The following is a 12,877-nucleotide window of genomic DNA, read 5'->3' on the forward strand; positions in this document are numbered from 1 at the left end:
CCTCCTGTACTCCACCCTCCCCGTGCTCTACATCGGGCTCTTTGAGCAGGTGAGCTTCTCTCGTCCACCTTGGGGCCCTGCCACGTAACTGATGGCGGGAAAGGCTCGGAGACCACCAGGCCTGGGAGATGTCCAGGCATGACACAGGTTGGCCCGAGATCACTTAGGATTGGCTCCCCCATCAATGGACCGAGCCTTTCTGTCCCCACTCCATTGTGGGGCCCAGGACCTTTGGGGCCCAGAAGGGACAACCCCTTTAGGTTCATCCTGTCCCTAGCCCTGAGAAGTTATCAGGAGGGTGCCAACTCCCCTCGGAGATGGGAAATTCCCACCTCCATGCCATCCTGTGGGGGAAGGGTAGCCACCAGGTTCAGACCAATGAGCATTTGAGCAGAGCCGGTGGGCCCCAGGACCAGAATTGTATCTCCCTCCTTGATCTTCTCACTTAAAAACCAGTCATTTTCTGATCCGTGAGTGGAAACACACGGACCAAAACACATGCCAATCCGACCATCTCTGCACCCATGGTTCGGGGGCGCTGGCTTTGTTCTTCCAGCGGTGCCACCGCCCTTGCCATCCTCCCCCAAGCTGTCTGCCACCTTGACCGTAGGCTCACCGCCCGAGGGTCTTACGGTTGTTTGAGTGTTTAAAACGCTACTTTCGTTGGCAGTTGTTTTAAAGATCCTTGATTCGTTCAGACGTATTGGCTCCAGAAAACCTGGGTACCATGACCATTTGACCATTTTGGTTCGCGCCCCCCCCCCTCCTTTTGATCTGCACTATCTGCAGTCTTTGAAGGGCGCTTTCTGCTTCCCTTCCTTGTCATTCGTCATTCGGTGTGAAGAAAGAGCCAGAGCTCTCATGGGGCCCTCCCCCTGTGCCGAGAGCCCCCCTCTGCCCGCCCCGCCTCTCCCTCCAGGACGTGAGTGCCCAGAAGAGCCTGCAGATGCCGGAGCTGTACGTGGCGGGGCAGAAGGAACAGCTCTTCAACTACTGGGTCTTCTTCCAAGCCGTGGTCCACGGCATGCTTACCTCGCTGATCAACTTCTTCATGACGCTGCTGGCCTGTTGGGACCGAGGGGAGCCGAGCCTCTGCGACTACCAGTCCTTTGGGGTCATCGTGGCCCTCTCGAGCCTGCTGTCCGTCACCGTGGAGGTAAGAGCCTGCTGGCCGTCACCATGGAGGTGACCCGGAACCCTTGGGTCCAGGGCCACAGACCCTGCCCCAGGTCCTCCCCCCACTCCGCGCCCTTACTACAGTGACACCCCCCCGCCCCGGGCAGGTGATCCTGAACATCAAGTACTGGACCGTCCTGTCTGTGCTGGCCATCGCCCTGAGCGGCGGCTGCTACGCCTTCATGACCTACGTCTCGCAGAACGAGTGGTTCTTCAGGCTCTCCCCCCACACCTTCCCGTTTCTGTGTAAGAACCCCCAGCCCCGTGTGGACGGGCCGGGCGGGGCGCCCCCGCCCCAGCTGTCTTGGCCGCCCACTGGGAGCACGACAGGATGAGGGCAGCCCCTGCCGCCTGCTCCACGGGGGTGGGGTGGGGTGGGGGGCCCAAGGAGGGGACACCGGTCCCCGCCACCTGGTGCTGCCATCGTGGAAACACCACAGCACAGCAGCCTTCCCGGACCTGCGCTCCATCCGGGGGCTGTCGAGGGCAGTCCCGATGCGGAGAGACCCCAGGAGACAGAGTTGAACCGCACCAGGGTTTTCTGGGGCGGGACCGGTTTGCATTTTTGGCCAGCTGTTGACCCAGAATCTCAGGTTCCCCTGGGAGAGCCCCCCCGACCCAACCCGGCAATGGGGCAGTGGCACCCCTCACATTTCCCACCTGGGGTCCCCATCCCCATCTATCGCGTTCCCCTTCTGGGATGCTAGGGTCTTCTCCCCGCGCATCCCCTCCCTCCGCTAGGTTTTGGCTTAGAGGCCGACCAGATGGTTTCCCTTGGGGACTAAGGCCATCTCCCCGCCGCTGTGTGCGGGCCGCTCCGCTTTTCTGTCCACCGTGGCCTCGGGCGAGTTTGGGCGCGCGGTTTGAAGGCTGTCCCGGGTTGCTGGTCTCCTGTGGTGCCCACGCTGTCAGGTGTCAGCCACAACTCACAGGAGCAGGACGAGTTGGTCTGGCCCCTTTTGAAGGGCGTGGGCTTCGTTCTGTGCTTCCCTCTCAGGCTTAGCAGAACCCGTCATTGTGCTTCTAGAGAGATCAGCCCGTGGTGGCACCCGGGCACCACCTGCTTCTGGTCTCCGCAGAGCTGAGACCAGTGGCTGGCATCGGCTCTCCGTCTTGTATCTAATGTCCCTTCTCTGCGGTTTTGTGGGCCACCTTCTGACTCCTTTGCCCCTGGGGAGGAGCCGAGAGGCCAGTCGTTGTATCTGATGGGCACACTCACGTTCTTAAGACTCCGAGCGCGCTGCTCCCAACACGAACCAGTTGAGGCAGATGGACAGAGTTGTGGCCCTCACTCCTGGGTCCGATGGGGCCCTGAGCGTGCAAACCGAGGAAACCAATCGCAGAAGGGGTTCGGTTATGACCGGGGAGTCCCCCGGAGGGTGTGTCGTCAGTGGACATAGGGGAAAACGTTAAGGATTCTGCGGGGAAATGGAACTGAAAGGTGATGGAAGATGTCCACACGCGTTTTGAAGCCCTGCCCGCCCTGAATCCCTGAATCCCTGCACATGTGGCTGCTTTGGTTCTTGGCTGTCTTCGAGTCAATGCCAGCCCCTGGCACCTGCTGCCCGGCAGAGACTCTGCCCAGTCCGCGCCGTCCTCCCGGCCCTTCTCCGTGGAGCCCACTCGGTCTCCTTGAGGACCTTCCTCTTGTGAACGCTGCCCTGCAGGGTGTCCCCTCCCCGGGACTGTTCTCTGCTGACGACGTGTCCAAAGTGTGGGAGACAGAAGCCTCAACGCCCTAAGGAGCACCCTCGCCGGGCTTCCTCTGAGACACACCCTGTGTGCTCTGGTGGCGGTCCCTGCTTCCCCAGCACCGTCCTGCAAAGGCACCCAGTCTTCCGACATCCTGCCTGATGGAAAAGACCCTGGCTCGGGCCAGGCCCACCCTGGTCCTCAAAGGAACGCCCTTGCCTTCCAACACTTTCAAGAGGCCTGTGCAGCATCTGATGGAACGCAACGCAACGCAACTTGTCTTTGGGTCTCTTGACAATGGCTGCTTCCACGAGCCTTGACTGAGGATCCCAGCAAGACAAAACCCGCAACCACCCCCATCTTCTCTCCGCTGGTCCTGACGGACCTCGTGGTCCAGCTGCGAGGAGTTTGAGTTTCTTTGCATTGCGTTGTGCTCCAGAGTGAAGGCTGCCATCCTCGGCCTTCATCAGCAAGGGCTTCACGGCCCCCTCCCGTTTAGCACGCCAGGTGGTGTCATCTACCGATGGCAGATTGTTAACGAACCTTCCTCCAATCCAGAGGCCACACAGTCTTCTTCATATCTTCCGGCTTCTGGGATGATTTGCTCAGCATCCAGACTGAACAACTGTGGTGAGAGGATGCACCCCTTTCCTGATCTGAAACCACGGGATATTGCCTCGTTCTGCCCACACGACTGTCACTTGAGCCGTGTACGGGTTCCGCAAGAGCACAAAGAAGTTTTCTGGAATTCTCACGCTTCTCAAGGCTGCCCGGCGTTGGTTAAGATCAACATGGTCGAATGCCTTGGCTTTATCAATGAAACACAAGTAAACGTCTTCCCGGTGTTCTCTGCTTTGAGCCAAGATCCATCTGACAGCAGCCATAATGCCCCTTGGTTCACGTCCTCTTCTGAATCTGGGCCGAGCCTCTGCCAGTTCCCTGTGTGTTTGCGACCGCTGCTGGGTGGTCTTCCGTACAATTTTACTTGCACGCGGCAGCAATGATGGATTGTTCGATAATCTGGACGTTCTGTCGGGTCACTTTTCTTGGGAATGGGTACTAGTAGGGATCTCTTCCAGTCACTTGGCTAAATAGCTGCTTCCCAAGTTTCTTGGCATAGGAAGTGAGGGCTTCCAGGGCATCATCAGCTTGTTGAAACGTTTCAGTGGGCATTCCCTCGATTCCTGGAGCCGTGTTTTCACCCGACGCTTCCAGGGCAGTTTGAATGTCTTCCTTCAGCACCATTGGTTCGTGCTCATCTGCTGCCTCCTGACATGGTGGACTGTCAACTAGTTCTTTCTGGTACAGAGACTCGGTGTATTCTTTCCATCATCGTGTGATGCTTCTTGCATCATTCGATACTTTGCCCATAGAATCGCTCAATATCGCAACGTGAAGCTTTAATGTTTTTCTTCAGTTTAAGATGTGCCAAGCGCATTCTTCTGTTTGGGTACTCTGACTCCAGGTCTTTGCCGTTTCATGATAATATGTTGCTTTGCCTCCTTGAGCATCTCTGTTCAGCTCTTTGGCTTCATCCTTTCTTCGGTTTGCCTTACTGTGTTAGTCCGGGTGGACTAGAGAAACAAATCCAGAGACACTCACAGATGTGTAAGAGAGATCCTTCTGTCAAGAAGTAACTGGGCATCATTGAAACAGCCCAGTCCAGTCCAAAATCAAATCCATAAGTTCAATATCAGCCCACCGGTTTGATAGTAGCCCACAAATTCCTCTTCAGACTCACGCAGCACATGCAATGATGCCGAATGCAGGAAGATCACAGACCGGTGGGTGGAAAGTCTTGTGGGTCCAATGGTGGTGGAAGCATCCCCGGGGCTCTGGCTTCCATCAGCGTGGGCCCATGTGGCTTGTCTACAGGAAGATGAAGCAGAGAGAGAGTGCTTCCCGCCTTCACGGAGGAAGAAGAAGTTCCCAGAAGCCTCACGAGAAAATCACGCCCACAAGGAGGGATCAATCAGTCTGTAACCTGATTGACAGGCTAGACCCCACCCCTCAAGTTGGCATAAGATTGTGTAAGGACTGCACTTAGCTACTCAGGGTCTCTGCTGACACCCACGTTGAGCTTTTTCCTTGTCTTTTTAATGGCCTTGTACTCTCTTCATGAATGATGCCTTGATGTCTTCCCACAGCTCACCAGGTCTCCTGTCATTAGTATTCAGCGCCTCCAATCTATTCTTGAGATGCCCTTGAAGTTCAGGTGGGATGGACTCAAGGTCATAGGTTGGCTCTCATGGATGCATTTTAATTTTCTTCAGCTTCAACCGGAACTCAGATTTGCACGATCGATGGCCTGTTCCACAGTCGGTGCCTGGCCTGGTTATAGCTCCCGGCATTGAGCTGCTCCACGGTCTCTTCCCACAGACGTGGTCAGTTTGATTTCTGTGTGCTCCTTCTGGAGAAGTCCATGGTCTAGTCAGCAATTGTGCTTGTTGAAAAAAAGGTATTTGTGACGAAGAAGTTCTTGGTCTTACAAAGTTCTATCATGTGATCTCCAGCTCCATTTCTACCACCCAGGTCTTATTTTCCAACGGCTATTCCTGTCTCTCTGTTTCCAACTTATGCATTGCAATCACGAATAATTATCAATGCCTATTGATCACGTGTTTGATCAATTGCAGACCGAAGACATTGGAAGAATTCATCCGCGTCTGTGTCACTAGCCTTAATGGCTCAGCACACATTTGCATAATCGTTGTATTGATTGGGTTTTCTTGGGTATAATCCGATCACAGATGCATGATGCTTCAAGACCAATCTTGGAATGTCCTTCCCGATGATGAAGACAAGGGTGTTCCTCTCGCTTGGGTCATTCCTGGTATAGTAAGCCCCAAGATCTGTAGCGGCCTCCTGTCCGTTCCCAGAAGGAAAACAACCCAGCTCGCTGGCAAGTTCAAAAGAAAAAGTTGTATTTCCTGCGCAGGCACCTCCAGTCTAATTTCCCAAAGGCTTTTATGCTTTTGCAATGTGCAGGTGTGCAAGCAAGTAGAGCACAGAAGCAGGATATTGCCGTTCACCGTTCTCAGTTGAACAATAACTGCTCTTCGTTGAACAATAACTGCTCTGGTCGTTTTCGCAAGCCTTCTGAACACACATTTCCTTTGGTCCATTCCGTTGCGCTTTGTCTGCACAGCCTGCCTCCCTAATATCAGCTAGTTCATTTACAGTTCATAGCGAGCTCATTTATCGTTCACAACGGCTTCTGTTAGCTCAAAATAGCTTCAGTCTTATCAAGGCTGTTTAGGCTTTTCGTAAAGCCACGACAGCTCTTCCAGCTCAAAACGGCCAACGCCAGTCCATGCTGGCTCACTAAAAGATATCCATCCTCTTGAGTTCCAGTTCATTTTGGGCAGCTTCCAATTTTCCTGCATTCGTACTTCGTCCATGCCACGCTCCAATTATTAACAGATGTTTGCAGCGGTCTCTTCTCATTTTGAGCTGTGCCCCCATCAGCAAATGAAGGTCCCAAAGACTTGACCCCCCCACACACAAGTTTTACTTCATTCGCATGTTTACAGTTGACTCTGCTTTGAAGAGGCAGCTCTGTTGGAAAACAAAAATGAAAACAACTCTCCAATGTGCTAAAAAAAAAAAAAAAAGCCAAGCTGCCACTTTGAGGGCTAAGGTGTTTGCCTCACTCAAGCCCTGGGTTTTTCACCGCTTCATACACAGGCAAATGCCGGACAGCGAGTCAGGAAGGCCGAAGAAGGATCGACCCACTTGGGTTATGGTGTTTGACCCCAGGAGTATTAACTATACAAGCGATTTCAAGCAGAAGAATGGACCACTCTATCTGGGAACAAATACAGGATGGTGCGACTTTATCTCCCAGACTTAAGACGTGTTATCAGGAGGGACGAGTCCTGGGGGGGGGGGGGGGGAGAAGGATAGCACGCGTGATGAAAAAGAGGGAAGCCCTTGGTGCGATGGATTGACACAGTGGCTGCGACAATGAGCTCAGACCCAGCAGCGATGGTAAGGGTGCCTGCCTCTCACTCTGGGGTCCACCGTGTTGCTGTGAGTTGGATGGCACCCAACAGGCAACACCAGCTCATGATCACGAGCATCTTTTTGCGTGTCTGTTGGCTGTTGGCACGTCTTTTTTCCAGTGAGGCTTCTGTCCCTGTCCTTTGATTAGCTGAGTCATGGGTTGAATCGTATCTGCCCCTCACCCAAACCTGTGTCAACTTGGCTGGGCTATGATTTCTCTCTCAATGGTTTGGCATTGTGCAACGATGCAATTTGATAGACATAGTCTGGCATATAGCGATACTAATATAGGGGGATTTGGTGTATGTGTATGACATAATTTAGTTCTGGAAACAGATGGTTAAGTGTGGAAGCAGTTTGGGAAATGGATAATGGGTAGAAACCGGAAGAGTTTGGAAGTGCCTACTTACAGCAAACGCCTAGATTGCTTTGAAGAGGCCGCACGTCAGCAGTCAGAGGCACCTTCTGTGAAGGTGAAGATCCCGCAGGAAGTGAGGAGAGCTGTAATGCTGGAGGCCACACAGGTAGCAAGAAGCCGTGACAGACACAGGGCAGCAGCAGAAGCCAGGTCACAGGGCTAGATGGCATGGAGGCTGAACCTCGGAGCAAGAGAACCACATGCCCCCAGAGGTCCAGCAGGCTTTCTGTCAGAGTAGGGTGTCTCCGGGCACTTTTCGGCAAGGCTAGGCTGGACCACTCATGGCGTGAGGGAGCGGAGGGCCTTGGGGCCGTGGCTTAGGGGCAGAGTGAGCTGGTTCTGTTACTCTCGCCCTGAGCAGAACAGAGATGGGGTCGAGGCAGCACAAGATAGCAGCCTAACCTTGGTCATCTCGGAGCTGGCTGGCCCTTAGGTGTTTTTGAGCTCGTCTCCAGGGAAACCATCCGTAATCCTTCTTAGAAAGGAGTGGGCCCTACTTAGGGCAGGACAGACAGACAATAGGGTCTGATGACTAGATGGCAGACAACCGTCAGGCAAGTAGCCTTCAAGCAGTTGACCTTCAAGCGTGTATAGTAGCAATCATGTGCTTGCAAGTAGCACCTTAAAATTGGCATTATAAGGGGCAGGGGGACATCGTGGGGAATAATGTTGACTTAGGAGAATGTGACTGGGACGCACCTCCAACTTACAGACGTGAAGGTCTCCTTCCACCAGAGCCCCGGCCTCCCAAACTCCTTAACGTATGCGTGTTGAGTTTGTTTGAGGACACGCTCTTCCTGGTTCTGTTCCCCACGGTCATTCTCACACCCAGAATCCAGAAAGCATGGCCACCATCCAAAGTCTGGGGCAGGGAAGGACCGATCCCTAGACGGTCTCAAAGAGCAGAGGGTGATTTTCAAGGCTTGGGAGCAGACGTGAATGGTTCTGCTGGGCTTTGAACCTGCCTGGTGCCTGTCCTTCCTGCTTTCCCCCTCCGGCTCCCCCCATTTGTAATGGAAACGTCCCAGGGTGCCGTCCCCCCGCTGAGCTTTGGAAGCGGACAACTTGCCATCTAGGTTTACAAACGGAGAGGCAGCCTGCCCCAGGATGCACTTGGAGTTGACGGAAGACGTTGAGGGTGATAAAGACGACGTGAAAGGCGTGGTGCCTGTGGCAGGGCGTGAATTGTTGCAGGAGCCCAGAAGCTAGAGGGTCATGGATTGATTTGTGTCCCTCCCCCAATCGCGCCAACTTCACTGGACCATGGTTCTCCGTGGCCATGGTTTTATTTGGTGGTTCCTTTAATCGTGCTAGTAATTCCCCGTCGTGTGAAAGCCAGAGTCAAGCCCCAGACCGGGTCTGATGTCAGGGGAGTCTCCCTGGCTGGCGTGTGGGCTGCATCGCCTTTTATCTTACAAGAGATCATTAATAAGAGAGAGAAGCAAAGGAAGAGGGGGTTCGCCACCACCAAGAAAGAAGGACTGGGAGTCAAGCGCATCCCCTGGCCCCCGGGGGGTCCCTGTGCTGGGAACCTCCTAGGCCAGGCCAAGATGGATGCCAGGAGATCCCCAGGGCTGTGGAGAGGAGACAATGACCTTCCCCCAGAGCCGACAGAAAGAGAGCCCCGACTTCTGGCTTCCGACACTGTGAGAGGGTGAAGTTGGTGTCTGGGCAAGCCACTGTTGGCGGGTGGCTCTCTGCCACGGAAGTACTGGAGAACCAAGGCAGGCTGGAAGCCTTGCGGAAGCAGGTGGCCGGATTGCTCTCCTGGGGCATCCCTTCTGGGAATTCCCACCCTACTGCCATTGGGGTGATCCTGACACCTGCTGACCGTCTGCGAGGCTGTCTGTCTGTGCCAGAGTAGGCTGGCTGACCTTTGCCCCGAGGAGGAGCGGTTAGTAGACCAGGAGCCGTGGTGGGACGGGGCTTAAGCCATCAAGCTTTCTGTGAGCAGCTGAGCAGGGGGCTGGTGCAGCCCCAGGCCTCCTCCCTCACAGCTGAGGAGACGAGGCACCCACACCGGAGGCGCTGGCTCTAGGGGAAGGCCTCGCCCCATCTGCTTGGCGGGCCACCGAAGCCAGCTCTCTTCCCCAGCGTGCCCTGCTTGTGTCTGTGTCTAGTCAGCTCTGTGTCGACCTTGGAGAAGCATTGGTTTCAAGGTACACCCTTCAATGAGATTTAAAAAAAAAAAAATTTTTTTTTTTGGGCTTACGTGACTCAGGCCCCAATTCCAAATAGGATGACCGTACATCCAGTTGTCAGGTGGCTCTGAGTCCGTCCCTCCCCGGCCCCAAGACAGAAGAGAATTCCCACAAAGGGTTTCCTAGGTCGCTGACCAAAAGGTCAGTGGTTTGAACCCACCGGTCACGCCATCAGAAAAAGGTGAGGCTGCCTTCTTCTGTCAAAGATGCACAGCCTCAGTGTGGGGGCCGGGGTGGGGGTGGGGGCATGGGACAGGACTCTAGAGAGTAGTTCACTCTGTCATTGTGGGTCCCCAGGAGTGCAGTGACAGTCATGGGTTTGAATTTTTCTTTCTGATTTCATCTTTATAGGGGGAGGGAGATCACCAGGCCTTTCCTCCTCATCCTCCTCCAAAACATTCTGGCAGGTTATCAGTTGGGAGTACCCCATGGTTGTACCACCAGCCCCCCGCCCCCATGTGCATATGTTGTTTATTTTTGGTGTTCACAGCGGGGCATGTACCAGCTCAACCATTTCTAACACATGGGTATTTTTCGGGAGGTGGTCAGTTACAGGGCCTCTTTTGAATTCTCACAGAGCTATCCTATGGGCTGGTGACATCCTGGGAGGGTGCAGGAGAAGGTTCCTCCCGCCTCACCAGGTGCTTTGGGGGTGCCCCCTCCCCAAGCAGGTCCGTGACCCTACCACTGTCCCTAGATGCCGACCGTAATGTCATCTTAAAGCCCTTTGCCCTGCTGGTCATCCTGCTGAACGTGGTCTTCAACACCCTGTGTGTCCTGGCCTTCCGCACCATCTACCAGGTGGTCAAGAAGTTGCTGGTCAAGGTGAGGTCGGCCTGGGTCCTGGTTTCCCATGGCATGCTCCACCAGAGATGTGTGTGTGTGGAGGGGGGGAGTGTGGGGATGGGGACCCTGGCATAAACCCAGTGTCCTCAGAACAGACCCTGGGGCCCCATGGAGGAGCCACGCTTCCTGGGAGGGATGTGACCTGGGGACCCTCAGGAGGTTGTCCAGGGTTCAGATGCTGACACCCGTGAGACTTCAGGTGATGATTTCCCAGGGCATGGGGTAGAGTGGGTGCGGGGTGGAAGTAGCAAAACCAATCATGAAATGGGGGAGACAAAAGTTGAGAAAGTGCTTAATGGCTCACAAAGCTGAGACATGGACGGTCAAGGTGGGACCCAGGCATGGACTGGAATGGTGGACCAAGGACCCAAGACCTTGACCATGGCCAAGAGCCTGACACCGTTGCTGCCACACACAGCAGGACACACAGCTACGCGGGGTGAGACACACAGCTACGCGGGGTGCTCCTCTCCCAGCTTTGCCACCAGAGGGCTCCCAGGGGTCTCAGGCCTTGGTTCAGAGTCAGGTCCTGGGGAAGGCCTCCCATTGGCCAAACTATGGTAGGGAAAGCCTCCCATTGGCTACACTAGGGTAGGGGAGGCCTCCCATTGGTTACACTAGGGTAGGGGAGGCCTCCCATTGGCTACACTAGGGTAGGGGAGACCTCCCATTGGCTACACTAGGGTAGGGGAGGCCTCATTGGCTACACTAGGGTAGGGCAGGCCTCCCATTGGCTATACTAGGGTAGGGGAGGCCTCCCATTGGCTACACTAGAGTAAGGAAGGCCTCTCATTGGCTACACTAGGGTAGAGCAGGCCTCCCATTGGCTACACTAGGGTAGGGAAGGCCTCCCATTGGCTACACTTGGGTAGGGGAGGCCTCCCATTGGCTACACTAGGGTAGAGCAGGCCTCCCATTTGCTAAGCTGGGAAGAGCCCATCGGCAAGCAATGCGGGGCAAGGGCACGGTTTCAGAGGGTGGGGGACTCGCGCTGGTCGGTCTGCAGAGTGCGAGGGCCTGACGGCTCCTGTTCTCTCTGTCGCTTGGCAGGTGGAGGAGGCCCCCCCGAGCGAGGAGGTCATGGGGGAACCTATTTCCTACCTGTACCGGGAGGCGCGCGTCCGGCGATCCAGCTACGCTTTCTCCCACCGGGAGGGCTATGCGGACCTCATCACGCAGGGCACCATCCTCCGGAGGGCCCGAGACGCCAACGATGAGCTGGCGGGTGACGAGGACCAGCCCCCGCTGGAATGCGAGGTGCCCCCGCTGCTCGGGGACAGCACGTGGCGCCCGAGGAGGACGTCCCTCCTGGGGAAGAGGAAGTCGTTGCACGTGGAGCCCATCACCTCCGAGATGCTGGTCCCCATATCCAGGAGTCGCTCCTCGGTTCCGAAGCAAGCCTCCACCCTCAAAGAGCAGGCAGCGCGGCCCACTGCCTCGAGGTCCGCCAAGCACTTGGGGGTTTCTTCTCCTGAGCAGAGGCCACACCCGCCTCAGGACAGGTCCCCATCACCTGGGAGGAGGCCTACTCCTCCTCTTGAGGGCTGGTCATCGCCCCCCTGGCAGACGCCACTGTCATCTGAGCAAAGTATCCCTTCTCCCGAGGAAAGCCTGCCGTCGACTTCTTTGCACCCCCCGCAGCCCTCGGACAGTCCAGCGGTGCCCCCTCCAGACCAGCCGCCCAATGTGGGTAGCGAGCCGACCTTGCAAGAAAGGCTGTGGCTCTGGACACCCAGGAGGCTGACCTGGCCGTTCAGCTGGCTAAGGAAGCCCTTCCGATGGGCGGAGGAGCCAGCAGCCCACCAGGCACCTCAGACGCCCAACAACACCCCGCCACAGACCACGGACGACTCCTTCGTAACTGAGCAGTCGGTGGAGGTGGAGTTCTGGCCGCTGGAGAGACAGCCGTCATCCGTGGAGTGGCTGCCGGCCCAGGACCACCTGGAGCCGGAGCCCTCTCCTCCAGAGAGGCGGGAGGGCCAGGCGTAGTGCCCCTGGAGATAGGAGGTCCTCCCCGGAGAATAAGAACTCTGCTCGCCTTCCTTTTTGAATCAACCAAGGTCCATCTGACCCCAGGACGCCTTTAGGCAGGGCTCCCGCTTTCTTACATTCAAAACACACCAACAACTCTGACCTCTAGTGGCCTGATGAAGGAATTGCAGGGAAAGTGTGTGTGTGTGTGTGTGTGTCCCCTGGTAGATCAAACTTCCTTACCTCCAACACCTGTCTGCTGTGTGTGTGTGTGTGTGTGTGTCCCCTGGTAGATCAAACTTCCTTACCTCCAACACCTGTCTGCTGGCCCCTCAGGGGACTTTGTCAGCTCTGACTCTGGCTGCCCTGCTTCCTTCCCTTCCAATAAACCACCAGGCGTACTCCTTAGACGGTTAGAGTGTATTTGGCATAACGAGTTAACACGTTGAGACACACCCCCTCCCCAAGCTGGTCCTCAGGAAAAAGACCAGGCTGTCTGCTCCCGCTAAAGATTCACAGCATCTGGAGACCAGAGGGGACAGCTTTACTCCGCCTCTTGGGGGCTTCA

At 55.7% G+C, this 12,877-nt stretch overlaps 1 protein-coding gene across 1 annotated transcript in view; it reads left to right on the forward strand.

Annotated features, from left to right (window-relative positions):
* Positions 1–12,327, forward strand: part of ATP8B3 (ATPase phospholipid transporting 8B3) — a 39,518-nt gene extending 27,191 nt beyond the window's left edge. The window contains exons 23-27 of the mRNA XM_045300038.1: positions 2–49; positions 920–1,156; positions 1,284–1,422; positions 10,190–10,317; positions 11,389–12,327. Of these exons, the coding sequence (XP_045155973.1) occupies positions 2–49; positions 920–1,156; positions 1,284–1,422; positions 10,190–10,317; positions 11,389–12,327 (1,491 nt within the window). The remainder of the gene's footprint in view (position 1; positions 50–919; positions 1,157–1,283; positions 1,423–10,189; positions 10,318–11,388) is intronic.
* The last annotated feature ends 550 nt before the right edge of the window (positions 12,328–12,877 follow it).

This window comes from Echinops telfairi, unplaced genomic scaffold (assembly GCF_000313985.2).
Source record: "Echinops telfairi isolate 266 unplaced genomic scaffold, ASM31398v2 ScPeMD7_7459;HRSCAF=8497, whole genome shotgun sequence".
Taxonomy (NCBI): domain Eukaryota; kingdom Metazoa; phylum Chordata; class Mammalia; order Afrosoricida; family Tenrecidae; genus Echinops; species Echinops telfairi.